Source organism: Stenella coeruleoalba, assembly GCF_951394435.1.
Source record: "Stenella coeruleoalba genome assembly, chromosome: 2".
NCBI lineage: Eukaryota > Metazoa > Chordata > Mammalia > Artiodactyla > Delphinidae > Stenella > Stenella coeruleoalba.
The window spans coordinates 140114789-140140668 of NC_137147.1; the positions used below are offsets into that span (position 1 = coordinate 140114789).

General features: G+C 35.4%; 1 protein-coding gene and 1 long non-coding RNA gene across 2 annotated transcripts in view; one reads left to right on the forward strand and one right to left on the reverse strand.

Moving 5' to 3' along the window:
* Positions 1–699: 699 nt before the first annotated feature.
* Positions 700–25880, forward strand: part of LOC307180254 — a 52377-nt gene continuing 27196 nt past the window's right edge. Inside the window, exon 1 of the long non-coding RNA XR_013825696.1 lies at positions 700–746. This is a non-coding gene — a long non-coding RNA (uncharacterized lncRNA). The remainder of the gene's footprint in view (positions 747–25880) is intronic.
* Positions 20811–25880, reverse strand: part of LOC307180226 (IQ domain-containing protein H-like) — a 73452-nt gene continuing 68382 nt past the window's right edge. The window contains exon 6 of the mRNA XM_079910336.1: positions 20811–20896. Within this exon, the coding sequence (XP_079766462.1) occupies positions 20888–20896 (9 nt within the window). The 3' untranslated portion in view covers positions 20811–20887. The remainder of the gene's footprint in view (positions 20897–25880) is intronic.

The window sequence follows — 25880 nt, forward strand, 5'->3', positions numbered from 1 at the left end:
AAGCGTGAGGATGAAATGAAGCATGTTAAAGAAGGTAAAGCAGAGACTCGTTCTAACCCTGTGTGTCAGCAGCATCAGCACTAGAGTCCCTACTTCCTGATTCCTTATGAGATAAATGAACTCCTCATTGTTTAAGCCATGAGGTAGTTAGGGTTTCTGATATTTGCAGTCACATACATTCCTGACTGGTACCCCTCCCTCCCCCTCCTTATTCTCTCTATTCTGTGCTCTGTCTTACTGCATGTGCAAGGGCCTCAGGAACAATGCTCAATAGTGATGGCAGTAATAATGATGGCAGTAGTGGTCATCCCTCAACTGTCTCTGCTTTTAATGAGGAAATAGAATATTTCTAAAGTTTCCCTACTAAGAACATTGTTTTCTGTGGGGTTTTGGTTGAAGACAATAATCAGGTTCAGAAAATTCTCTTCTACTTCTACTCTGCCCAGAAGTTTTTTCTTGTTATTAATGTTGAATTGTATTGTATGATTTTAAAATTTTAGTATGTATTGAGATGATCACAGGGTTTTTTCTTTTTTAATCTGTTAATGTGGCGAATTGTATTGTTAGATGTTTCTCATGTTGAATTTTCCTCACATTCTTCCTTGATCATGATGAATGTAAAAAACATACTGCTAACTTTTATTTAGAATGTTTACCTTTATGTTCCTGAGATTGATTTATATATATTTTTTCTTGCAGTGTCCTCATCCAGTTTTGGTACCAAAGTAGCATCATAAAATCAGTTGGTAAGCGTTCCTTCTTCTCTTTTACCATGGAATAGTTTAATATAAGAATTACCTGACCCTTTAAAGTTGGTAAAACTTCCCTATAAAAGACCTGAGGCCCTTTTTGTTTGGTATATTTGTGTGTGTGTGCATGTGTGCACATGTCCATGTGGAAGACAGATATTTTTGACTACCAAATCAAATTATCTAATGGTATTGTTTTCTTTAAGTTTTCTATTTTTTCTTTAGTTAACTTTGGTAATTTAGATTTTTCTAGGAAATTTTTCATTTTGTTTTTAAAAATGTATTGGTATTAAGTTACCATATTATGTTTTTTAAAAATTCTACCTGTCTGTAGTTTCTGCCTTTTTTCATTTTCATATTATTTATTTGTTCCTTCCCTTTTTTAAAATTACAGCTTTATTGAAGTATAATTGACAAATGAAATTGTAAGATATTTAAAGTGAACATTGTGATTATATATTTGATATATATATATATTTGAAAGGATTCCCCCATCTAGTTAATTAACACATCCGTCATCTCATGTTTTTATATTTTTTATTAGTGAGAACATTTTTCTACTCTCTTAGCAAATTTCAATTATACAATGCAGTGTTATCAACTATAGTCATCATGTTATGCATTAGCTCCTCAGACATTATTCATCTTGTAGCTGAAAGTTTGTACCCTTTTACCAACCTCTCCCTATTTCCCCCACCCCTCAAACCCTGGCAACCATTTTTCTACTCAGTGTTTCTATGAGTTTGATTTTTTTTTTTTTTTTAGATTCCACATATAAGCTATACCATGTGGTATTTGTCTTTCTCTGTCAGGCTTATTTCAGTTAGCATTAATACCCTCCAGATTCATCCATGTTGTCCAAATGGCAGAATTTCCTTCTTTTTTAAGACTGAATAATATCCCACTATAAATATATGACATTAAGTTGTGTCTATACCTTGGCTATTTTGAATAATGCTGCAATGAACATGGGAGTACAGATATCTCTGGAGATAATGACTTCGTTTCCTTTGGATATATACCCAGAAGCGAAATTGCTGAATCATGTGGTGGCTGTATTCTTAAGGTATTGAGAAACCTCCATATTGTTTTCCATAGCAGCTTTACCAGTTTATATTCCTACCAACAGTGTACACTGATTCCCTTTTCTCCATATCCTCATTGGCATTTGTTATCTCTTGTCTTTCTGATAAAAGCCATTCAAACAGGTGTGAGGTGATACTTCATTGTTGTTTTCATTTGCATTTTGCTGATGATTATGACATTGATCACCTTTTCATGTCCCTGTTGGATTTGTTTGTCTTTTTTGAAAAATGTCTATTCAGGTCCTTTGCCCATTAAAAGATTTGGGTTATTTGTTTTTTTGCTATTGAGTTCTATGAGTTTCTTGTATATTTTGTGTATTAGCCCTTTATTGGATATGTGGTTTGCATATATTTTATCCCATTCCACAGGTTGCTTTTTCATTTTGTTGATAATTTCCTTTGCTGTGCAGAGACTTTTTAATTTGATGTAACCTAACTTGTTTATTTTTGCATTGGTTGCCTTTGCTTTTGGTGTCAAATCAAAAAAAAAAAAAATCATTTCCAAGAGCTTATCCTCTATGCTATTTCCTTAGGAGTTTCATGGTTTCACGTCTAATGTTCAAGTCTTTAATCCATTTTGAGTCAATTTTTGTGTATGGTATGAGATAAGGGCCCACTTTTATTCTTTTTAATGTGGCTGTCTAGTTTTCCCAACACTATTTATTGAAGAGATTAACCTTTCCCCATTGTATATTTTTGAATTCTTTGCAAAAATTAATTGGCCATAAAAGCATGAGTTTATTTCTGGGCTCTCTGTTTGGTTCCATAGATCTATGTGTCTGTTTTTATGCCAATAACATGCTGTTTTGGTTACTATAGCTTTGTAATATCGTTTGGAATCAGGAAATGTGATGCCTCCAGTTTTGTTCTTCTTCCTCAAGATTATTTTCACTATTTGGTGTCTCTTGTGGTTCTATATGAATATTAGGATTATTTTTTCTATTTCTGTGAAAAATGCTATTGGGTTTTTAATAGGGATTGCATTGAATCTGCAGATTGCTTTGGACAGTATGACCATTTTAACAATACTAATTCTTCCAGTCCATGAACACACAATAGCTTTCCAGTTATTTGTGTCTTCAACTTCTTTCATCAATGTTTTACAGTTTTCAGTGCACAGATCTTTCACCTCCTTGGTTAAATCTTAAGTACATTGTTTTTGGTGCTGTTGTAAATGGGACTGTTTTCTTAATTTCTCTTTCTGATAGTTGTTAGTGTATAAAAATGCAACTGATTTTTGTATAGTGATTTTTGTATACTGCAACTTTACTGAATTCATTGATTGGTTTTAACCATTTTTTGGTAGTAACTTTAGGGTTTTCAATATATATTATGTTATCTGCAGAGACAGTTTTACTTCTTCCTTTCTGGTTTAGATGCCTTTTATTTCTTTTTCTTGCCTAATTTCTCTGGTTAGGACTTCCACAACTATGTTGAATAAAAGTGGCAAGACTGGGCATCCTTGTCTTATTCCTGATCTTAGAGGAAAAACTTTTAGCTTTTTTTTTTTTTTTTTTTTTTGTGGTACGCGGGCCTCTCACTGTTGTGGCCTCTCCCGTTGCAGAGCACAGGCTCTGGAATGCAGGCTCAGTGGCCATGGCTCACGGGCCCAGACACTCAGCGGCATGTGGGATCTTCCCGGACCGGGGCACGAACCCATGTCCCCCGTATCGGCAGGCAGACTCTCAACCACTGTGCCACCAGGAAAGCCCTAGCTTTTAACTTTTGAGTATAATGTTAGCTGTGGTCTGTCATATATGGCATTTATTATGTTGAAGTATGTTTCTTCTATACCAATTTTTTGAGAGTATTCATCATGAAAGGATGTTGAATTTTCAAATGCTTTTTCTGCAGCTACTGAGATGATCATATGATTTTTATCCTTTGTTTTGTTAATGAGGTGTATCACATTTATTGATTTGCATATGTTGAACCATCCTTGCATCTCAGGGATAAATCCTACTTGATTATGGTGTGTGATCCTTTTAATGTGCTGTTGAATTCACTTTGCTCATATTTTCTTGAGGATTTTTGCATCTGTGTTCACCGGGAATATTGGCCTGTTATTTTCTTTTCTTGTAGTGTCCTGGTCTGGCTTTGGTATGAGGGTAAATGAGTTTGGAAGTGTTCCCTCTTACTTTACTTTTTGGAAGAATTTGAGAAGAATTGCTATTAATTTTTCTTTCAATGCTTGGTGGAATTCACCAGTAAACTCATCTGGTCCTGGACTTTGCTTTGTTGAGAGGTTTTTGATTACTGGTTCAATCTCCTTGCTAATAATTGGTCTGTTCAGATTTTCTGTTTTTTCATGATTCAGACTTGGTAGATTTATGTTTCCAGGAATTTATCCATTTCTTCCATTTCTTCTGTCTAATTTTTTGGCATATAATTATTCATAGTTGTTTCTTATGATCCTTAGTATTTCTGTGTTGTAATGTCTCCTCTTTCATTTCTGCTTTTATTTATTTGAGTCTTCTCTCTTTTTTTAGTCTAGTTAGAGGTTTGTATATTTGTTTATCTTTCCAAAAACAACTCTTATTTTTCATTGATAGTCTCCCTTGTCTTTCTAGTCTCTATTTCATTTCTTTCCACTCTGGTCTTTGTTATTTCCTTCCTGTATCTTTTGGCTTAGTTTGTTCTTAGTGTAAAGTTCGGTTGTTTATTTCAGATTTTTCTTTTCTCTTAATGTTGACATTTATTGCTATAAACTTCTGTCTTAGAACTCCTTTTTTTGCATCCCATAAGCTTTGGTATGGTGTATTTCCATTTGTCTCATGATCTTTTTAAATTTCCCTTTTGATTTCTTCTTTCACCCACTGGTTGTTCTGGAGCCTGTTGTTTAATCTGCACATATTTATGAATTTTCCAGTTTTTCTTTTGTAATTGATTTCTACTTTCATACCATTGTGTTTGGAAAAGAACCTTGGTGTGATTTCAGTTGTCTTAAGTTTATTAAGACTTGCTTTAATTTCTATTTCCCTAGTGATTAATGATGTTAAGCATACTTTCATATATCTATTTACCATTCATTTATGTTCTTTGGTAAAATGTCTGTTCAAATCTTTTGTCCATTATGTTATTGAGTTGCTTGTTTGTTTTTTTCTTTTCTCTTTTTAAAAAAATTTTATTGAAGTATAGTTGATTTGCAGTATTGTGTTTAATTTTGGCTGTACAGCAAAGTGACTCAGTTATACATACATATATACTTTTTCATGTTCTTTTCCATCATGGTTTATCATAGGTATTTTATGTTTTCTTAACAGCTTTTACAATCTATTTTTTTCCAGTGGATAGAGAAGGTATTTGGCTTTTATTTTATTTATTTTTTTATACAGCAGGTTCTTATTAGTTATCCATTTTATACATATTAGTGTATATATGTCAGTTCCAATCTCCCAATTCATCCCACCACATTCCCCCCTTGGTGTCCATACATTTGTTCTCTACATCTGTGTCTCAATTTCTGCCCTGCAAACCAGTTCATCTGTACCATTTTTCTAGGTTCCACATATATGCATTAATAAACAATATTTGTTATTCTCTCTCTTTTTTTATTGAACTCAAATATTATTTTTGAATTTTATTTAATTTATTTTTTTATACAGCAGGTTCTTATTAGTTATCCATTTTATACACATCAATGTATACATGTCAATCCCAATCTCCCAATTCATCACACCTCCACCCCCACCCGCCACTGCTTTCCCCTCTTGGTGTCCATACGTTTGTTCTCTACATCTGTGTCTCAATTTCTGCCCTGTAAACTGGTTCATCTATACCATTTTTCTACGTTCCACATATATGCATTAATATGTAATATTTGTTTTTCTCTTTCTGACTTACTTCACTCTGTATGACAGTCTCTAGATCCATCCACATGTCTACAAATGACCCAATTTCGTTCCTTTTTATGGTTGAGTAACACTCCATTGTATATATGTACGACACCTTCTTTATACATTCGTCTGTCGATGGGCATTTAGGTTGGTTCCATGACCTGGCTATTGTAAGTAGTGCTGAAATGAACATTGGGGTGCATGTGTCTTTTGAATTATGGTTTTCTCTGAGTATATGCCCAGTAGTGGGATTGCTGGGTCATATGGATATTCTACTTTTAGTTTTTAAATGAACCTCCATACTGTCTCCACAGTGGTTGTATCACTTTACGTCCCACCAACAGTGCAAGAGGGTTCCCTTTTCTCCACACCCTCTCCAGCATCTGTTGTTCGTAGATTTTCGAATGATACCCATTCTAACTGGTATGAGGTGATACCTCATTATAGTTTTGATTTGCATTTCTCTAATAATTAGTGATGTTGAGCAACTTTTCATGTGCTTCTTGGCCATCTGTATGTCTTCTTTGGAGAAATGTCTATTTAAGTCTTCTGCCCATTTTTGGATTGGGTTGTTTGTTTTTTTAATATTGAGCTGCATGAGCTGTTTATATATTTTGGAGATTACTCATTTGTCCATTGATTTGTTTGCAAATATTTTCTCCCATTCTGAGGATTATCTTTTTGTCTTGTTTGTAGTTTCCTTTGCTTTACAAAAGCTATTAAGTTTCATTAGGTCCCATTTGTTTGTTTTTATTTCCATTACTCTAGGAGGTGGATCAAAAAAGATCTTGCTGTGATTTATCTCAAAGAGTGTTCTTCCTATGTTTTCCTCTAAGAGTTTTATAGTGTCTGGCCTTACATTTAGGTCTTTAATCCATTTTGAGTTTATTTTTGTATATGGTGTTACAGAGTGTTCTAATTTCATTCTTTTACATGTAGCTGTCCAGTTTTCCCAGAACCACTTATTGAAGAGACTGTCTTTTCTCCATTGTATATGCTTGCCTTCTTTCTCATAGATTAGTTGACCATAGGTGCGTGGGTTTATATCTGGGCTTTCTATCTTGTTCCATTGATCTATGTTTCTGTTTTTGTGCCAGTACCATATTGTCTTGATTACTGTAGCTTTGTAGTATAGTCTGAAGTCAGGGAGTCTTATTCCTCCAGCTCCATTTTTTTCCCCTCAAGACTGCTTTGGCTATTCGGGGTCTTTTGTGTCTCCATACAAATTTTAAGATTTTTTGTTCTAGTTCCGTAAAAAATGCCATTGGTATTTTGATAGGGATTGATTGAATCTGTAGATTGCTTTGGGTAGTATAGTCATTTTCACAATATTGATTCTTCCAATCCGAGAACATGCTATCTCTCTCCATCTGTTGGTATCATCTTTAATTTCTTTCATCAGTGTCTTATAGTTTTCTGCATACAGGTCTTTTGTCTCCTTAGGTAGGTTTTTTTTTTGTGTGTGTGGTATGTGGGTCTCTCACTGTTGTGTCCTCTCCCGTTGCGGAGCACAGGCTCCGGACGCACCGGCTCTGGACGCGCACGCTCAGCGGCCATGGCTCACGGATGCAGCCGCTCTGCGGCATGTGGGATCTTCCCGGACCGGGGCACGAACCCGTGTCCCCTGCATTGGCAGGCGGACTCTCAACCACTGCGCCACTAGGGATGCCCTCCTTAGGTAGGTTTATTCCTAGGTATTTTATTCTTTTTGTTGCAATGGTAAATGGGAGTGTTTCCTTAATTTCTCTTTCAGATTTTTCATCATTAGTGTATAGGAATGCAAGAGATTTCTGTGCATTAATTTTGTATCCTGCAACTTTACCAAATTCATTGATTAGCTCTGGTAGTTTTCTGGTGGCATTTTTAGGATTCTCTATGTATAGTATCATGTCATCTGCAAACAGTGACAGTTTTACTTCTTCTTTTCCAATTTGTATTCCTTTTATTTCTTTTTCTTCTCTGATTGCCATGGCTAGGATTTCCAAAATTATTTTGAATAATAGTGGTGAGAGTGGACATCCTTGTTTGTTCCTGATCTAAGAGGAAATGCTTTCAGTTTTTCACCATTGAGAATGATGTTTGCTGGGGGTTTGTCATATATGGCATTTATTATGTTGAAGTAGGTTCCCTCTATGCCCCCTTTCTGGAGAGTTTTTATCATAAATTGGTTTTGAATTTTGTCAAAAGTTTTTCTGCATCTATTGAGATGATCATATGGTTTTTATTATTTAAATCGTTAATATGGTGTATCACATTGATTGATTTGCGCATATTGAAGAATCCTTGCATCCCTGGGATAAATCCCACTTGATCAGGGTGTATGATCCTTTTAATGTGTTGTTGGATTCTGTTTCCTAGTATTTTGCTGAGGATTTTTGGATCTATATTCATCAATGATATTCGTCTGTAATTTTCTTTTTTTGTAGTATCTTTGTCTGGTTTTGGTATCAGGGTGATGGTGGCCTCATAGAATGAGTTTGGGAGTGTTCCTTCCTCTGCAACTTTTTGGAAGAGTTTGAGAAGGATGGGTGTTAGCATTTCTCTAAATGTTTGATAGAATTCACCTGTGAAGCCATCTGGTCCTGCACTTTTGTTTGTTGGAAGATTTTAAATCACAGTTTCAATTTCATTACTTGTGATTGGTTTGTTCATATTTTCTATTTCTTCCTGATTCAGTCTTGGAAGGTTCTACCTGTCTAAGAAATTGTCCATTTCTTCAGGTTTGTCATTTTATTGGCATAGAGTTGCTTGTAGTAGTCTCTTAGGATGCTTTGTATTTCTGCACTGTCTGTTGTAACTTCTCCTTTTCCATTTCTAATTTTATTGATTTGAGTCCTCTCCCTCTTTTTCTTGATGAGTTTGGCTAAAGGTTTATCAATTTTGTTTATCTTCTCAAAGAACCAGCTTTTAGTTTTATTGATCTTTGCTATTGTTTTCTTTGATTCTATTTCAATTATTTCTGCTCTGATCTTTGTGATTTCTTTCCTTCTGCTAATTTTGGGTTTTGTTTGTTCTTCTTTCTCTATTTCCTTTAGGTGTAAGGTTAGATTGTTTATTTGAGATTTTTGTTGTTTCTTGACGTAGGCTTGTATGGCTATAAACTTCCCTCTTAGAGCTGCTTTTGCTGCATTCCATAGGTTTTAGATCATCGTGTTTTTGTTGTCATTTGTCTCTAGGTTTTTTTTTTTTTTTTTAACAAATTTATTTCATTTATTTTTGGCTGTGTTGGGTCTTCGTTGCTGCACGCGGGCTTTCTCTAGTTGTGGTGCGCAGGCTTCTCATTGCGGTGGCTTCACTTGTTGCAGAGCATGGGCTCCAGGCGTGCGGGCTCAGTAGTTGTGGCTCTTGGGCTCTAGAGCACAGGCTCAGCAGTTGGGGTGCACGGCTTAGCTGCTCCGCGGCATGTGGGATCTTCCCGGACCAGGGGTCGAACCCGTGCCTCCTGCATTGGCAGGCGGACTCCCAACCACTGCGCCACCAGGGAAGCCCTTTTAATTTCCTTTTTGAGTTCTTCAGTGATCTCTTGGTTATTTAGTAGTGTATTATCTAGCTGCCATGTGTTTGTATTTTTAATGTTTTTTCCCTGTAACTGATTTCTAATCTCATAGTGTTGTGGTCAGAAAAGATGCTTGATATGATTTCAGTTTTCTTAAATTTACTGAAGTTTGATTTGTGACCCAAGATGTGATCTATCCTGGAGAATGTTCCATGTGCACTTGAGAAGAAAGTGTAATCTGCTGTTTTGGGATGGAATGTCCTATAAATATCAATTAAATCTTTCTGGTCTATTGTGTCATTTAAAGCTTGTGTTTCCTTATTAATTTTCTGTTTGGATGATCTGTCCATTGATGTAAGTGAGGTGTTAAAGTCCCCCACTATTATTGTGTTACTGTCGATTTCCTCTTTTATAGCTGTTAGCAGTTGCCTTATGTATTGAGGTGCTCCTATGTTAGGTGCATATATATTTATAATTGTTATATCTTCTTCTTGGATTGATCCCTTGATCATTATGTAGTGTCCTTCCTTGTCTCTTGTAACATTCTTTATTTTAAAGTCTATCTTATCTGATATGAGTATTGCTGCTCCAGCTTTCTTCTGATTTCCATTTGCATGGAATATCTTTTTCCATCCCCTCACTTTCAGTCTGTATGTGTCCCTAGGTCTGAAGTGCGTCTCTTGTAGACAGCATATATGTGGGTCTTGTTTTTGTATCCATTCAGCAAGCCTGTGTCTTTTGGTTGGAGCATTTAATCCAGTCACATATAAGATGATTATCGGTATGTATGTTCCTATTACCATTTTCTTAATTGTTATGGGTTTGTTTTTGTAGTTCCTTTTCTTCTCTTGTGTTTCCCACTTAGAGAAGTTCCTTTAGCATTTGTTGTAGAGCCAGTTTGGTGGTGCTGAATAATCTTAGCTTTTGCTTGTCTGTAAAGCTTTTGATTTCTCCGTCGAATCTGAATGAGATCCTTGCTGGGTACAGTAATCTTGATTGTAGGTTCTTCCCTTTCATCACTTTGAATGTGTCATGCCACTCCCTTCTGGCTTGTAGAGTTTCTGCTGAGAAATCAACTGTTAACCTTATGGGAGTTCCCTTGTATGTTATTTGTCGTTTTTCCCTTGTTGCTTTCAATAATTTGTCTTTGTCTTTAATTTTTGTCAATTTGATTACTATGTGTCTCGGCATATTTCTCCTTGGGTTTATCCTGTATGGGCCTGTCTGTGCTTCCTGGACTTGGGTGACTATTTCCTTACCCATGTTAGGGAATTTTTCGACTATAATCTCTTCAAATATTTTCTCAGGTCCTTTCTCTCTCTCTTCTCCTTCTGGGACCCCTATGATGTGAATGTTGTTGTGTTTAATGTTTTCCCAGAGGTCTCTTAGGCTGTCTTCATTTCTTTTCATTCTTTTTTCTTTATTCTGTTCTGCGGCAGTGAATTCCACCATTCTGTCCTCCAACTCACTTATCCGTTCTTCTGCCTCAGTTATTCTGCTATTGATTCCTTCTAGTGTATTTTTCACTTTAGTTTTTGTATTGTTCACTTCTGTTTGTTTGTTGTTTAATTCTTCTAGGTGTTTGTTCTTTACTTCTTCTAGGTTTTTGTTAAACATTTCTTGCATCTTCTTGATCTTTGCCTCCATTCTTTTTCTGAGGTCCTGGATCATCTTCAGTATCATTATTCTGAATCATATCATTATTCTGATAATCATATCATTATTCTGACAATGATAATCATATCATTATTCTGAATTCTTTTTCTGGAAGGCTGCCTATCTCCACTTCATTTAGTTGTTTTTCTGGAGTTTATCTTGTTCCTTCATCTGGTACATAGCCCTCTGTCTTTTCATCTTGTCTGTCTTTCTGTGAATGTGGTTTTTGTTCCACAGGCTGCAGGATTGTAGTTCTTCTTTCTTCTGTTGTCTGGTATTCGGCTTTTGGGAAGTCTGAGGTCTTCTGTAGCATTCAGTAGGTGTTCTGTAGGAGTTGTTCCACATGTAGATGTATTTTTGATGTATTTGTGGGGAAGAAGGTGATCTCCACATCTTACTCTTCCACCATCTTGAAGCTCTGTCAGGTTGCTTGTTTTCTTATTATTGAATTATGAGTGTTCTTTATATATTTTGGACAAAAAAATTCTTTATCAAGGGTGTGTTTTGAAATTTTTACTCGCAATTTGTAGCTTTTCTTTTCACCATCTTAACACTGTCTTTCAAAGAATAGAAGTTTTAAGTTTTGATTAAGGCCAAGATATTAGTTGTTTTACTCTTGTGGATTATGCTTTTGGTGTGCCATCTAAGAAATCTTTGCTTAACCCAAGAAAACAAATATTTTCCTCCTTTGTTTTCTTCTAAAAGTTTTATAGTTTTAGGCTTTACACTGACTTCTATGATACATTTTGAATAAATCTTTGTATATGGTGCAAGGTGTGGGTCAAGGTTCTGTATATAGCTATCTTCAATTATTCAAGCATCATTTATTGAAAAGACTGTCCTTTCTCCATTGAATTGCCTTTGCACTTTTGTCAAAAATCAGTGTATATGTGTGAACTCTCTATTCTGTTCCACTGACCTCTGTCTTTATCCTTTTCTGATACCACATTGTCCTGATAACTCTAGCTTTATACTAACTCAGATAACATGAATCCTCTGATGTTTTTCTTTTTCAGAATTGTTTTGGTTATTGTACCATCTTTACCTTTCCATACAAATTTTAGAATTGACTTGTTAATTTCTACCAAGAAAAGTCTACTGATCTTGATTTGGATTTCATTGAATTTATAGACAATTTTGGGAGAATTAACATCATAACAATATCAAGTCTTCTAACCAGTAAACATGGCTTACCTTTCCATTTATTTAGGTCTTCTTTGAATTTTTTTCATTAGCATTTTGGAGTTTTCAGCATACGGATCTTGTACATATTTTTTAGTTTCATACCTAAGTATTTCATTTTTTGGTGTTATTTTAATGGCATTGTTTTTAAAATTCAATTTCCAATTGTTCCTTTCTAGTATATAGAAATTCAATTAATTTTGCATATTAACCTTGTATCCTGAAACCATACTAACCTCTCTTATTCATTTTAGTGGCTTTGTGTGTGTGTGTGTGTGTTAGATTCTTTCAGATTTTCCATGTAGTAATCATTCTGTTTACAAAGAGATTATTTTATTTCTTCTCTTTCCATCTGCATGCCTTTGTTTTTCTTACCTCATTGCATTGGCTAGGACATTCAGTACAATGTTGAATAGATGTGGTGAGAGTGGATATTCTTGTATTATTCCTGATCTTAGGGAGAAAGCAGTTGGTTTTTCACCATTAAGTAAGATTTTAACTGTAGATATCCTATATCAGTCTGAGGAATTCCTTACATTCCTAGTTTGCTTAAGGCTTTGAATTCAAATGGATGTCGAATTTTATTTTATTTTTATTTATTGTGGTGGTCATATGATTTTTCTTCTTCAGTCTATTGATATGATGACTTACATTGACTTTTTAAAAACTATACCATCTCTTTTGTTTATTTCTTTTTTTTCTTTTATTTAAACATCTTTATTGGAATCTAATTGCTTTTCAATGTTATATTAGTTTCTGCTGTGTAATAAAGTGAATCAGCTATATGTATACATATAACCCCATATCCCCTCCCTCTTTTGCTCCCTACCACCCTCCCTATTTCACTCATCTAGGTGGTCACAAAGCACCAAGCTGATCTCCCTGTGATATGAAGCTGCTTCCCACTAACTATCTATTTTACATTTGTTAGTGTATATATGTCCATGTCACTCTCTCACTTCATCCCACCTTACCCTTCCCCCTCCCTGTGTCCTCAAGTCCATTCTCGATGTCTTTATTCCTGTCCTGCCCCTAGGTTCTTCAGAGCCATCTTTTTTTTTCTAGATTCCATATATATGTGTTAGCATACAGTATTTGTTTTTCTCTTTCTGACTTACTTACATTGACTTTTAAGTGTTGAGAAAGTCCTGCATTCCTGGGATAAACCCTACTTGGTCATGATGTATTATCCTTGGTTAAGGTAGGGTTTGCCAGGCTTCTCCTCTGTAAATTTAAAATTTTTCCCCTTTCCATACCCTATTATTTGCATATGAGTCATTAAGTCCAGCCCACATTCAAAGGAGGGAGAATTAAGCTCCACCTCCTGGAGGGAGGAATAACTACTTATATTATTTGGAATTCTTCTGTAAGTAAGATTTATCACGTCTCCCCTCCTTCTATTTTAACTTCTCTATGTCTCTGTATTTAAAGTTAGTTTCTTGTAGACCACATATAGTTGAGTCTTTTTTATTTATCCAATCTGACAATCTGTGTCTTTTAACTGGTGTGTTTAGACCATTCACATTTAATATACAAAGAGTCTTCACTTTGTACCATTCCAATAGGCACAAATTTGGTACCACAGTTTCGTTAAATAATACCAGTCCCCCAACAGCAGTGTTCAAATTTCAGTTACTATGGTATAGTAACTGTCAGTAATGGCATAAAGCACAAACTTTGCTGCTAGATCTTTGTTCCACAAATCATTATGTAAGTGAAAGGTGCATATCATGATCAGTGATTGGCCACTGTGTATCTGCTTTTGGGTTCACACACAGACTGCAAAGAATGTAGTGGTATTGCCTTCTTTTCTCTCAATGATAAATCCACATGATTTTTTACAAAAATTGATAATTGAAAGATAGAATCAGTTAACAAAGCTGAAAGTTCAGCAAAATACCCTGAAACTGATAGTGCTGTAAGTGAAATAAAAATTGATTATAAGTAGAATTCTAGAAGAAATAGCTGACTATTGGAATGTTGATATTGCCACCATTCGCAAGACTCTGGTAATGCAACCAGAGGAACTTTAAGGTTAACTTATTGACAAAAATGAGAAAAGTGGTTGTGATGAAAGGGTGAACATGTTCCAGAGGACGTGATGCCAGAAAAAAAAAATCACATTAAAGAAACCCAGAAGTATTTCATAATATTGAAAGTACAAAGGATAAAATGTTGGAAACTGGGCATATAGTCAGTGTACAAATATACCTATTGATTTAAATTTTATTTAGCTCTCAATATAATTACTGGAATACATTAAACTTTAATACTTAAAGTCAAGTATTCCATAGTCCAAATCTGGCCTGTAGCCTGTTTTTCTATGGTCCTCAAGCTAAGAAAGGTTTTTACAATTTTTAAGGCTTGCAAAAACAAAACAAAACAAAATAAAAAGAATATGTACAGAGATTATATGTGGCATGCAGTGCTTATAATATTTTCTATCTGACCCTTTACATAAAGAGTTTGTTCACCCTTGCTTAAAACTGATTCTTACTTTTTAGTGCACTTCTTACTTTTGGTGAAAAATACATTTCCTTCTGTAAAGAGTAAATTTAAAATATGTGTGATATTAAGAAAAAACTGACAAAAATTAAAAGGAAATAGACAAATTTACAATCATAATTTGAGACTTTAACATACCTCTCTTAGCAGTGGATGGAATAAATGGGCAAAAAAATTAATAGAGACATAAATTTGAATAACATGATTAAGTTGACTTAACTGAATATATTCATAACACTGCACTTAATAAATGCAGAATATGTGCTCATCCAAGTTGATCATATGCAAAGACCAAGAAGCAAGTCAGATTTCAAATAACTGAAAGCATACATAGTATGTCCTCTAAACAATGGAGTTAGGCTGCAAATCAATAACAAAAAGGATACGTAGAAAGTACTCAAATTTGTATACTTCTAAATATTCCATGGGTTGAAGAAGAAATCGCAATGGAAATTAGAAAATGTTTTGAATTAAATGGTAATGAAAATATGACATAACAAACTTAGGGAATTTGGCTAAATAGTGCTTTGTGTGAAATTTATAACCTTCTGTTTATATATCAGAAACAAGTAACAGTTGAAATTAATGAGCTAAGGGTGTGTACCAATAAGTTAAGAAAACAAGAAAATTAAACCTCGAAAAAGTAAACAGAAGGAAGAAATAATAAAGGTAAGAGCAGATACCAATAAAATAGAAAGCAAATATCTAGTAGAAAGAATCAGTAAGGTCAAAATTTGGTTGTTTGAAAATAATAATAAAATGGATAAACTCCTAGAGAGACCAATCAAGGAAAAAACAGAAAGGCGTAAATAACCAACATCAGGAATGAAAATGTACATCACCACAGGTTTTACAGATGTTACAAAAATAATTAGAGGATATTATAAACAACCTTATTCCGATAAATTTGAAGGTTTAAATAAAATGGACAAATTTCTTAGACAAAGTTAATTTACTGAACTGAAACAGACAAAAGAGATAATCAAAATAGTCCTATACCTGTTAAAGAAATTAAACCTACAATTATAAACCTACTCCCAAAGAAAACTACAAATTCAAATGGCTTCACTGGTAAATTCTTCCAAACTTATTTCTTTAAGAAAGAAATATTACCAATTTTATCCAAATGCTTCCAGAGAATATAAAAAGAGATGGTACTCACTCACTGAAGGCAAAACTAACCTGGATACTAAAACCTAAGGAAAACATAGGAAAGGGAAAATTTAGGACAGCCTCATGCATCAACAACAATGGTAAACAAAATATTAGCAAATGAAATCTAGCAATACATAAACAGGACGATATATCATAGCTAATTTGGCTTATTCCTCAGATGCATAGGGAATTAATAGGGGTGTCAGAGGAAATAGATAAAACAGATTAAATAAGAACCAGAGTCTTATAACATAATACCCACAATGTCAAAGTTTCTATTGAAAATCACTCACCATACCAAGAACCAGGAAGATGTTAAACTGAATAATAAAACAAGGAATAGATACCAGCACTGAGATGACAGAGATCTTAGAATTTACCTGACAAAAGTTTTAAAGCAGCCATCATAAAAATGTTCCCAAGCAATTACAGAAACACTTGAAACAAATGAAAAAATATAAAAACTCAGCAAAGAAATAGAAAGATTCCACAAAGAAATAGAATATATAAAGAGGAACCAAGTTGAATTTTTAAATTGTGTTAAAATACACATAACAGGGACTTCCCTAGTGGCGCAGTGGTTAAACTCATGCTCCCAATGCAGGGGGCCTGGCTTCCACCCCTGGTCAGGGAACCAGATCCCACATGCGTGCTGCAACTAAGAGTTTGCATGCCACAACTAAGGAGCCCACCTGCCTCAACTGAGCCCATGTACCACAACTGAGGAGCTGGCAAGCTGCAACTAAGGAGCATGCCTGCTGCAATTAAGACCTGGCACAACCAAACAAATAAATAAATAAATGAAATATTTTAAAAAATACATGTAACAGGGAATTCTCTGGTGATGCAGTGGTTAGGACTCAGCACTTTCATTGCTGTGGTCCGGGTTCAATCCCTGGTTGGGGGACTAAGATCCCACAGGCTGCGTGGTGTGGCAAAAAACAAAGAAACAAAAAAAAAAAAAACCCACAATACATTTACCATCTTAACCATTTTTAAGTGTATATTTTTTAACAAATTGAAAATTTGGAACAGAAAACTATGGTCATCTGAATACAAATTCAGTGGATGGCTCAACAACAGAATGTAGGAGGCAGGGGAATCAGTGAGCTAGAACAGCGGTCCCCAACCTTTTGGGCACCAGGGACCGGTTTGGTGGAAGACAGTTTTTGCACAGATGGGGTGGGGGGATGCTTCAGGTGGTAATGAGAGTGATGGGGAGGGATGGGGAGCGGCAGACAGAGCTTCGCTTGCTCGCTCACCCGCCAGTCTCCTCCTGCTGTGCAGCCTGGTTCCTAACCGGCCACGGACCGGAAATGGACTCATACTGGTCTGCAGCCTGGGGGCTGGGGACCCCTGAACTGCAAGACAGAAAAATAGAAATTACCCAGTCTGATCAATGGAGAGAAAATAGACTAGGGGAAAGAGATTAACAGAGCCTCAAGGACTTGTGGGATTGTAGCAAGAGATCTAACATTTGTATCATTGTAGCCCAGAAGGAGAAACAATAGAGGGCAAAGCTGAAAAAAGTACTCAAAGAAATACTGGCTGAAAACTTCCAAAATTTGGCAAAATATATAAACCTACAGCTTCAAGATGAGCCAAACCCAAACAGGATCAAAACAAAGAAATCCACACTAAGACAGTCAGACTTCTAAAAACTAAAGACAGAGAAAAATCTTGAAAGCAGGAAGAGAAAAACAACACCTTACCTACATGAGGAAAAAATTCAAAAGACAGTGGATTTCTCATCAGAAACCATGGAGAAGAAAAGAAAGTGGCACAGTTTTTTTTTTAAGTGCTGAAAGAAAAGCACTGTCAACCCAGAATCTTATATCTAGTGAAGATATCCTTTAGGAATAAAGGAGAAATCAAGACATTCTAAGCTGAAGAAAAATTAAGATAATTTAGGGTCACTAGTATAATGACCCTAAGCAATGGCTAAAGAAAATTCTCTCAATTGAAGCGAAATGATAAAAGAAGGAATCTTGGCACATCAGAAAAGAAGAAAGAACGTGGTAAAACAAAAATATGGGTAAAAACAATAGACTTCCTTTTTCCTCTTGAGTTTTCTAAATTATATATGATGTTTGAAACAAAAATTATAACACTGTCTGATGTGGCTCTAAGTGTATGTAGAGGAAATAAGCATGCAATTACCATGAGATCCAGCAGTTATGCTCTGGGCATTTATCTTAAAGAAATGAAAACATATGTTCATACAAAAACCTGTACACAAATGTTTATAGCAACTTTATTCATAGTAGCCAAAAACCGGAAATAACCCATACATCCTTCAGCTGGTGAATGGCTTAACAACTGTGGTACACTCATACTGTGGATTACTAGTCAGCAGTAAAAAGGTATAAACTACTGATACAAGCAACAACCTGGATAAAATCTCCAGAGAATTATGCTGAGTGAAAAAAAAAATCCCAAAATGTTACACATCGTATGAGTCCATTTATCTAACATATTTGAAATGACAAAATTATAGACATGGAGAACAGATTAGTGGTTGCCAGGGTTTAAAGCAGTGTGGGGTGAGAGGGGAGCGGCTGTGGCTATAAAAAGACAACATGAGGAATCCTTGTGGTGAAAATGTTCAATATCTTGGCTGAATCAATATTTCAGTCGTCATATTGTACTATAGTTTGGCAATATATTATTATTGGGAAAAATTGAGTTAAGAGTACAAAGGAGCTCGTTGTATTATTTCTTACAACTGCATGTGAATCTACAATTATCTCAAAATCAAAAGTTTAGGTAAAAACAAAGACACCAGTAGGAGGGTGAAATACCAAGCCATAGAATAAAAAAATTATTTGTAATACATATAACTCATAAAAAATTAGTACCCAGAATACATACATAATTCCTATAAATAACTAAGAAAAAGAAAGACAACCCATTTAAAAAAAAAAAGAAATGTTAAAGTTTCTAAATCACTTTACAAAAGAAGATATTCAAATGACCAATACACATATCAAAACAACTGCTCAACTTTATGGGTGATCAGGGAAATAGAAATTAAACCCACAAAGAGCTACCACAACAGAGTCTTCAGGATGGCAAAACAAACAAACAAAAGGAAATATCAAGTGTTGACAAAGATATATATGATCTGGAATGCTCATACATTGCTAGTAGGAAAATAATTCAGTATAAACACCTTGGAAAAGTGTTTGGCATTATCTACTAAAACTGAGTATATATTTACCCTGTGACTCAGCAATTCTTCTTTTTGATATGTATCCAACAGCGACGCATACATATTTACATGAAAAGACATGTACAAGAATGTTCATAATGGTATTACTCATAATAGCTCTATGGTATAAACCACTGAAATTCCCATCAACAGTAGAATGGATACAAAATTGGGTATTTTCATACATACATTCATACATATTTATCCCTGATGCCTCTCTTTCCCTCACTCCTATCCATCAGCCAGTCCTCATGGCTCCACCTCCAAAACACAACCTGAATTTGTTCACTTCTCCTCACATCCATTGATACCATCCTCCTCAAATCCACCGTCATTTCTCACCTGGTTCACCAATATAGCCTTTTAACTAGTCTTCTTGGTTCTACTCATGCTCCCCTATGATTCATTATCTGTAAAGCAGTCAGAATGGTCTTATTAAAATGTAAATCAGATCACCTCATCCTCCTGATTAAACTTTTCAGTGAGTTCTCATTGTAATTAGGATTAAATCCACTCCAAATCATGGTTTGAAAGGCTGCCATACTGGTTCTGCTATAGTCTAAGGCATTTAAAAAGAAGATCCTAAGATATACTGAGTGGCTTAAACAAATTAAGAGTTTATTTCTCTCTCACACAAGGGTTGAAAGGAAGATAGTCCCAGATTGTCAGGGCATCTCTGCCAGACTCAACCTGGAGTTCCATCTTTGGCTCCAAAGTGCTTGCTCATCACATCTGCATCCCAGCTAGCCAGAGATGAAAAATGAGAAGGGGAAGCCATGCCCAGAAGTTTCCCTTTCCACTTCTGCTTACATCCTCATTGTCTAGAACCTGGGCACATGGCACACCACACTGAAAGGAAGACTAGGAGATGTTGTCTTTGGCCAAGCTGACATGTGCCCACCCATGATTCTATTACTGTGGAAGTAGGGGAGAATGAACATTGAGGACAACTCATAGTCCTGCTCTACCCTACAGCACTTCAGTCTTCTCTACCTCTCCAGCCTTATCTCTTCCCTCTCTCTTGGCCCTCTAGCCACACTAGCTTTCTTGCTCATTCCCTCCTTAGTCCCCCAGGCCATTGTGCCTGTGCTGTCCTACATCTGAAATACTGTTCCCTAGACCTTTACATGACTGGCTCCTTCTCATCGTTTGGATCTCAACATCTTCCAAGACACATTCCCTGACCCTTCCCTCCCAAGCAAAACAGTCACTTCCTTTTATCACTCTCTAGTCCATGTTGTTTTATTTTATTTCTAACACTTATCCCTAGCTTAAATTCTCATTTACTTATCTGCTAGACTATAAGCACCATGAGAGTAGAAATGTTGTCTGACTTATTCTCTGTCAGATCCCCAGCTACCTTGGATAAAGCAAGCATTCAACAAATATTTGTTGAACAGAAGGATTAATTTAGCCAAAACCCCTCATTTTATAACTGGTAAAGCTGAGGCCCAGAGAAAGTAAATGGCTTGTGTGAGGTTCTGCAACTAGTTAATAGATTCCCAGGTCACTGCTTTTCTCCTATTTCATCCAGCCTCCTCTTTGAAGTCTTCTATTATCTCACCTCTCAGCAATCATTCCTCTGAACACCTATAGTACTAGACTTTAACATACATTTGGTTTTCAGTCTATAATACTTTGTATTGTTATTTGTTTTTTATTATATTTGTCTTATTTTCCCAACCAAGCTGCAAATCCCTTGAAAATACCAACTTTCTAACACATAGAGAACACAGGCCCTGAGTAGGTATTTCACAAAGAGACTAAAGTTACTTTATTCAGTAAAGTGAAACTCAGATTCATTACAAGTTTCCTCTGTCCTATTATTGAAGACAAAAGATTTTGGTAATTTCTGTGTATCCCCAACTAACATACAGGCAGGACTGTCTTACCGGTAGTCAAAATCTTACGTGCTTCATCAAAACTACGCAGAGGAGCCGCTCTGGGTGTAATGGGTGGATTCTGAAAGGTAATTCTTGCTGTTGGTGGAATCAATCCTTGTTCTCTCATACTTAAAATACCTAAAAAGGAAGGTTAGAAGAATATGAGTTTAACTTCAAGCATTTCCACAAAGTCTGAACTCTATAAATTTCACAAGTGTAACTTACTCTATTCATTAGTTTATTTGTGAGACTACATTTAGTGCCTTAATCATCTGCAAGAAAAAAGCCATAGTACTGTTCATTTAAGCCTAATCTAACCCAAGAAAAATGGCATTTCTAATAATGGTATTATGAAATAAACTTGTACTGTGATAATTTCATTTTAAGGTAGAAATACAATTCCAATGCAAACAGAAACTTCTTTATACTTAATGACATTTTCAATTATTGATAATATTGGTATTCTTTTTAAAATACAGAGAAATCAGGTACACAGTCAATAACTAAGGAGATCTTTGGTTCTGAAAGAAAGAAAATCTGTGTGCTTGAAATCATGCTCCTGTTGTTACGAGTCATATTTTATTTTTTAAAAAGAGTTATTTTTAGACATTTCTCATATTACCAGATGATGTGAATGCCCAAGTAGGTTGTTTTAGTGTTACTGGGCAACATGGTTAGTATTAATGTGACTAATTTACAATTCCTAGAACTCATACTGTGTCAATATGACTGGTGCCAAGGTTTTTTAAGGACAGGAGACATTGTTTTAAAAAAATGAATAAATCAATGAGTAAATGAATAATTGAGCAAAACCTGCTGTGAGGGGCGAAACTCACATTTAAGGTGGATCTATGGTATTGAAGCCAGAAACCCAGAAACTCTGGGAGTACTTGACATAGACATGTGATAGGGCTTCAGCTTCTTGTTGCTCTCAGCTAATAGGAAGAAAAATAAAGAACTCTGGCTCTCAATGAAATCCAAGTAAAAAACTGTGTCCTAAGCTGGACTAGGTTGAAGAAGTTGGCACACATCCTAAGAGGGATAAATATTGTTTTCATTTGCTTTATTATCTCTAAGGACTATATTATGTCACATTCAGGAAATTAAAGTCTAGGGTTATAGGAATTCAGAAGAATGATCGCTAAGGGATGGGAGAGCTGAAGAAGACTTCACTACGAACAATGATTCCAAAACAATGATGGTAAATGATTCTAAAACAATGATTCCAAAGAGAAGTCTTCAGTTTACTTACTGCAGGATTATCTGGGGCAAGAATTTATTATTAAAAATGGAGATTCCCGGGCCCCATCCCAGACCTGTCCAAATTTCTGAGGCCCCTGGGAATCTGCATTATGGAAGCCTCCAGGAGATGTTTATGTGCATTGAAGTTTGAGAATCACTAGAATTGGGGCCAGTGATCTACATTTTAAATAAGCACTCCAGGTCAATCTTTTGCACTGTTAAAACTTAAGAACTACTGATCCCAAGTACAACTCTTCAAGCCCTTTTCAAAATTAGTACTCCAGGTTTTAATTGTTATAACACCAGAATTTAACTACATTAAAATATGAAGACTAATTCTTTGTCCTCACAAATATTTTCCACCTATAAATATCATATCCCGTGTCCAAGAACTGTGCCTACTTTGCACATGTGGAAAACAGAGCTGCTTCTAATTCAGTGTATTTTCATTACTAGAATGAGTTTCATTCTCTGAGAATCCCAAAGAATATGAGCATGATTTTAACCCTTGCTTTAGTACTAGGTGAAGCAATTCACTTAATTTTAGACAAACACACATGTGCATTTACCATCGAAAGGAAAAAGTTATGATTTTGGAATAAGCAAAAGAGATTACTGGTTATCTTTTCATCAGAATGCTGGAAACTCTGGAGATTATCTGACCCTATAATCACCTTTGTTTTTGATTAATCTCTTTTACAATTCTGTAGATTAAGGTTAGTTTATAGAAAACCAAGAGCAGTGCAAATAATTCTTGTTTATACACATGCAAATAAATTTTGTCACATGGAGGGACAGTACTTTCCCCACCCCCCAAAATTCAGTTCTGCATGCATCTGCAAATTTATTTCCAAATTTTTGGTTTGTAAATTGGTCTGCTGTTTGAATTCTTCTTTGAATCAATTGTAACATTTTACTGGTTCCCTCATTTAATTAATGAGTTAAACAGAATCTTTGATGTGTTCATCTTATAGTTGTATAAGAGTCATGGTTTTACTTTCAAAAATATATATCCTTTAACAATTTTGGAGATCCCACCAAGATGAGCAAAAGATTCACCTGAAATTGCCAGAAAAGGTACATATCACAGGGAACCAAGCCAGGCACTTATTTTCTTGGCACCCACAGGTGAATTCAAAGTGGCAATAGAACTTTGCTGACTCTTGTTTCTCTAATTTTGATATTACTCCATATTAATGGCTGATAAGTTAGTCCTTGTTGGTGGCTACGACTGAGAATTTGGTGAGTTTTGTAAATGGATCTTACAGAGATCTATTCCCTATCGAGTGAGAGACAATAGAGAATATGGTTTGTAGACTTCTGTTTGTCTATGTATGTATTTTGAGCTCAATTCAACTAGGAATTTCATACCCACAAGGAAGGAGACTAACTTTTTGCTCTCTGGACCATTACATTTTTGTGTTTCTGTGTTTATTTTTCGTTTGTGGCTGAAATTGTAGGATTGAAGCTATAAACTCTCTCTGATCTGTCATTCAGAAAGCCCTTTATTTCTCATTGTGAACATAGAATGTTTTCCTGTCTCCAGATGGTATTAATAAATTAGATTGTAAAGTCTCAAATTAAAGGAGCTGTGTTCTGATTGACTTACAGAGAGAAATGAGCACTTACAGGAATTGAATATTCCTAAAATTCCCAGAAAATAAGGAAATTGAACTTCTACTACTTTAGATGAGCTCCCTCTCACCTCCCGAATTCAGAAACTCTGACTGAGCCTCCTTACTTTTCATGGCAATATGGGTTATTTGCATAGTTTCAATAAGAAACTTTTCTTCTTTTATTAAGATATAATTGAAAAAACTGCTTATGCAACCAAGAACTTGCCTGGAATTTCATATTTAAGAATGATGTTATTAGTGAGGTATAATAAGTTACATTTAAAGAACTAAGCTTGACTTTATGGAACCAAATGCTTCCAAAGCCCTCCCAGAAAAACTGGCCTGATACATGGCTTACAGGATTTCCATCCTTACAGGTGGAAAGGAATGTCATTTCCCAACAGGTCCAAGAAGCTTAGGATATTTGGAGCATTTCTAGAGGAGAGGAATGTACCCAAATTTATAGGTTCTGTAGTTGAAATATGGTGGACAGAGTTTCTTGGGCTTGATTTTCTAACCTCAGTATAACAAGTAATAGAGGATTTAAAAACTTCAATCTGCGATTCCTTATGAAAACTTCCAACAGAGCAAACTTAAGATGGCCTATGTGGTGATTAACATTCTTGCTGCACCTATGTAAATTATCAGGCCAAACCTAATGAGACCAGCCTTATTTTGTGAATAATTTTTTTAGATCATTTTGTATCAAAAATGGGGGAAGATTATAGGAAATTTTTTTTTTTATGTTTTAGAATAAGCAAAAGAGATTACTGGATACCTTTTCAATGGAATGCATTCAGGAACTATCTGAACCTAGTCTTTGACTAGGCTATTTTACAATTCTGTAGAGATTAAAGTTAACTTGTGGGGAAAAAACTGATAATAATGCAAATAATTCATATCTATAGACATGAAAAAAAATTCTGTCTGGTGAAGGAACATTCCTTCTTTCCATAGAAATGTCAATTTTCCATCTATTTGCAAATTTATTTCAATTTTCCTGATCTACAAAGATATGTTCTTTGGATTCTCCTTCAGACCAGTTGTGACTTAAGACCAGCTTACAAATTTTCTCCTTTAACTGATGAGTTAAGTAAATAAAATCTTTGACACGTGTTCATTTGTAAGAGAGTCAGGATTTTACCTGTTTTTGAAAATTATCCCTTAACACCTTTGTCTCATTTAATTTTCAAAACTCTCTCACTTTCCTGTTGACTAGATTAGGAATTAGAAATTCATTCATTGTGTCAGTCATTCAACCAATATTTAAGCGCCTGTTATAATATCCCCACTCAGGAAATATTCTGGAGAGTGGGAATTCAATGGTGAACCAGACAGACCTCATGGAGCCTTTAGGGGTGGAGAAGACATTAAATAAATTCACAAATAAATATATAATTACAAACTGTGATCATCTATAAAGGAAAAAGACAGATGCTTGAGGAAATGACTTCTACAGGCAGAGGTAAAAGCACTTGTGAAGGCCTGATGTGAAAAAGTGCTTGGCCTGATAAGGAAGAGAGAGAAGTCCCATGTGGCTGGAGCACAGAGAAAGCAGAATGAGATGAGAATGGAAGGGAGGCCAGGTCAGGCATGCCTTGTTTATAGAGTTTAGAGTTTATTCTAAGATCAGAGAGCAACTTGCCCACTGTCACACAGAGCCTAAACGGAACATTTTTATTATGAGACTTATATTCTTAACCATTGTGGAGGGGTTGGGGGAGCTTTCTTCTTTGGATTTAGCAAGATAATTCAAGAAGAAGTAGAGAAGTTTGCCCTGCATTTTCCAAAACTATTCTCTCTTCTGGATGTTGTTCATCTTTCACCACATGCTGGACTTGTGTAGATCTGGGGTGACTTAAATGACAGTTCAGAGCATCAGGACATGTAAAAGTCTGGACACTCTATCTACATTTGTGTGGCTTGTGCTTTCCTGGTGTTCATATTACCTTGCACAGTACCAGACATATGGCAAGTACTCAATAAATGTGTTGATTAATTGGTTAATTAATTACAAATATTATGGTAGGCCATGTGTTCTCTGGCAGATAATTGAGGGATGAAAATACGATGTTTTTCTGGACCAAGTTGCTATGGCTCTAGATTTACCTTTGTTTTGCAGCAATTTTTTATTGTGTCTATTGCTAAAGCAAGTATAGATAGATTGATTGATTGATTCATTCATTCATTATTTTATTCATCTTAATTTGACCCAGGAATAATGTAAGTGTTTCTAAAGCAAGAAGTAGAAACTCTGCTGAAGT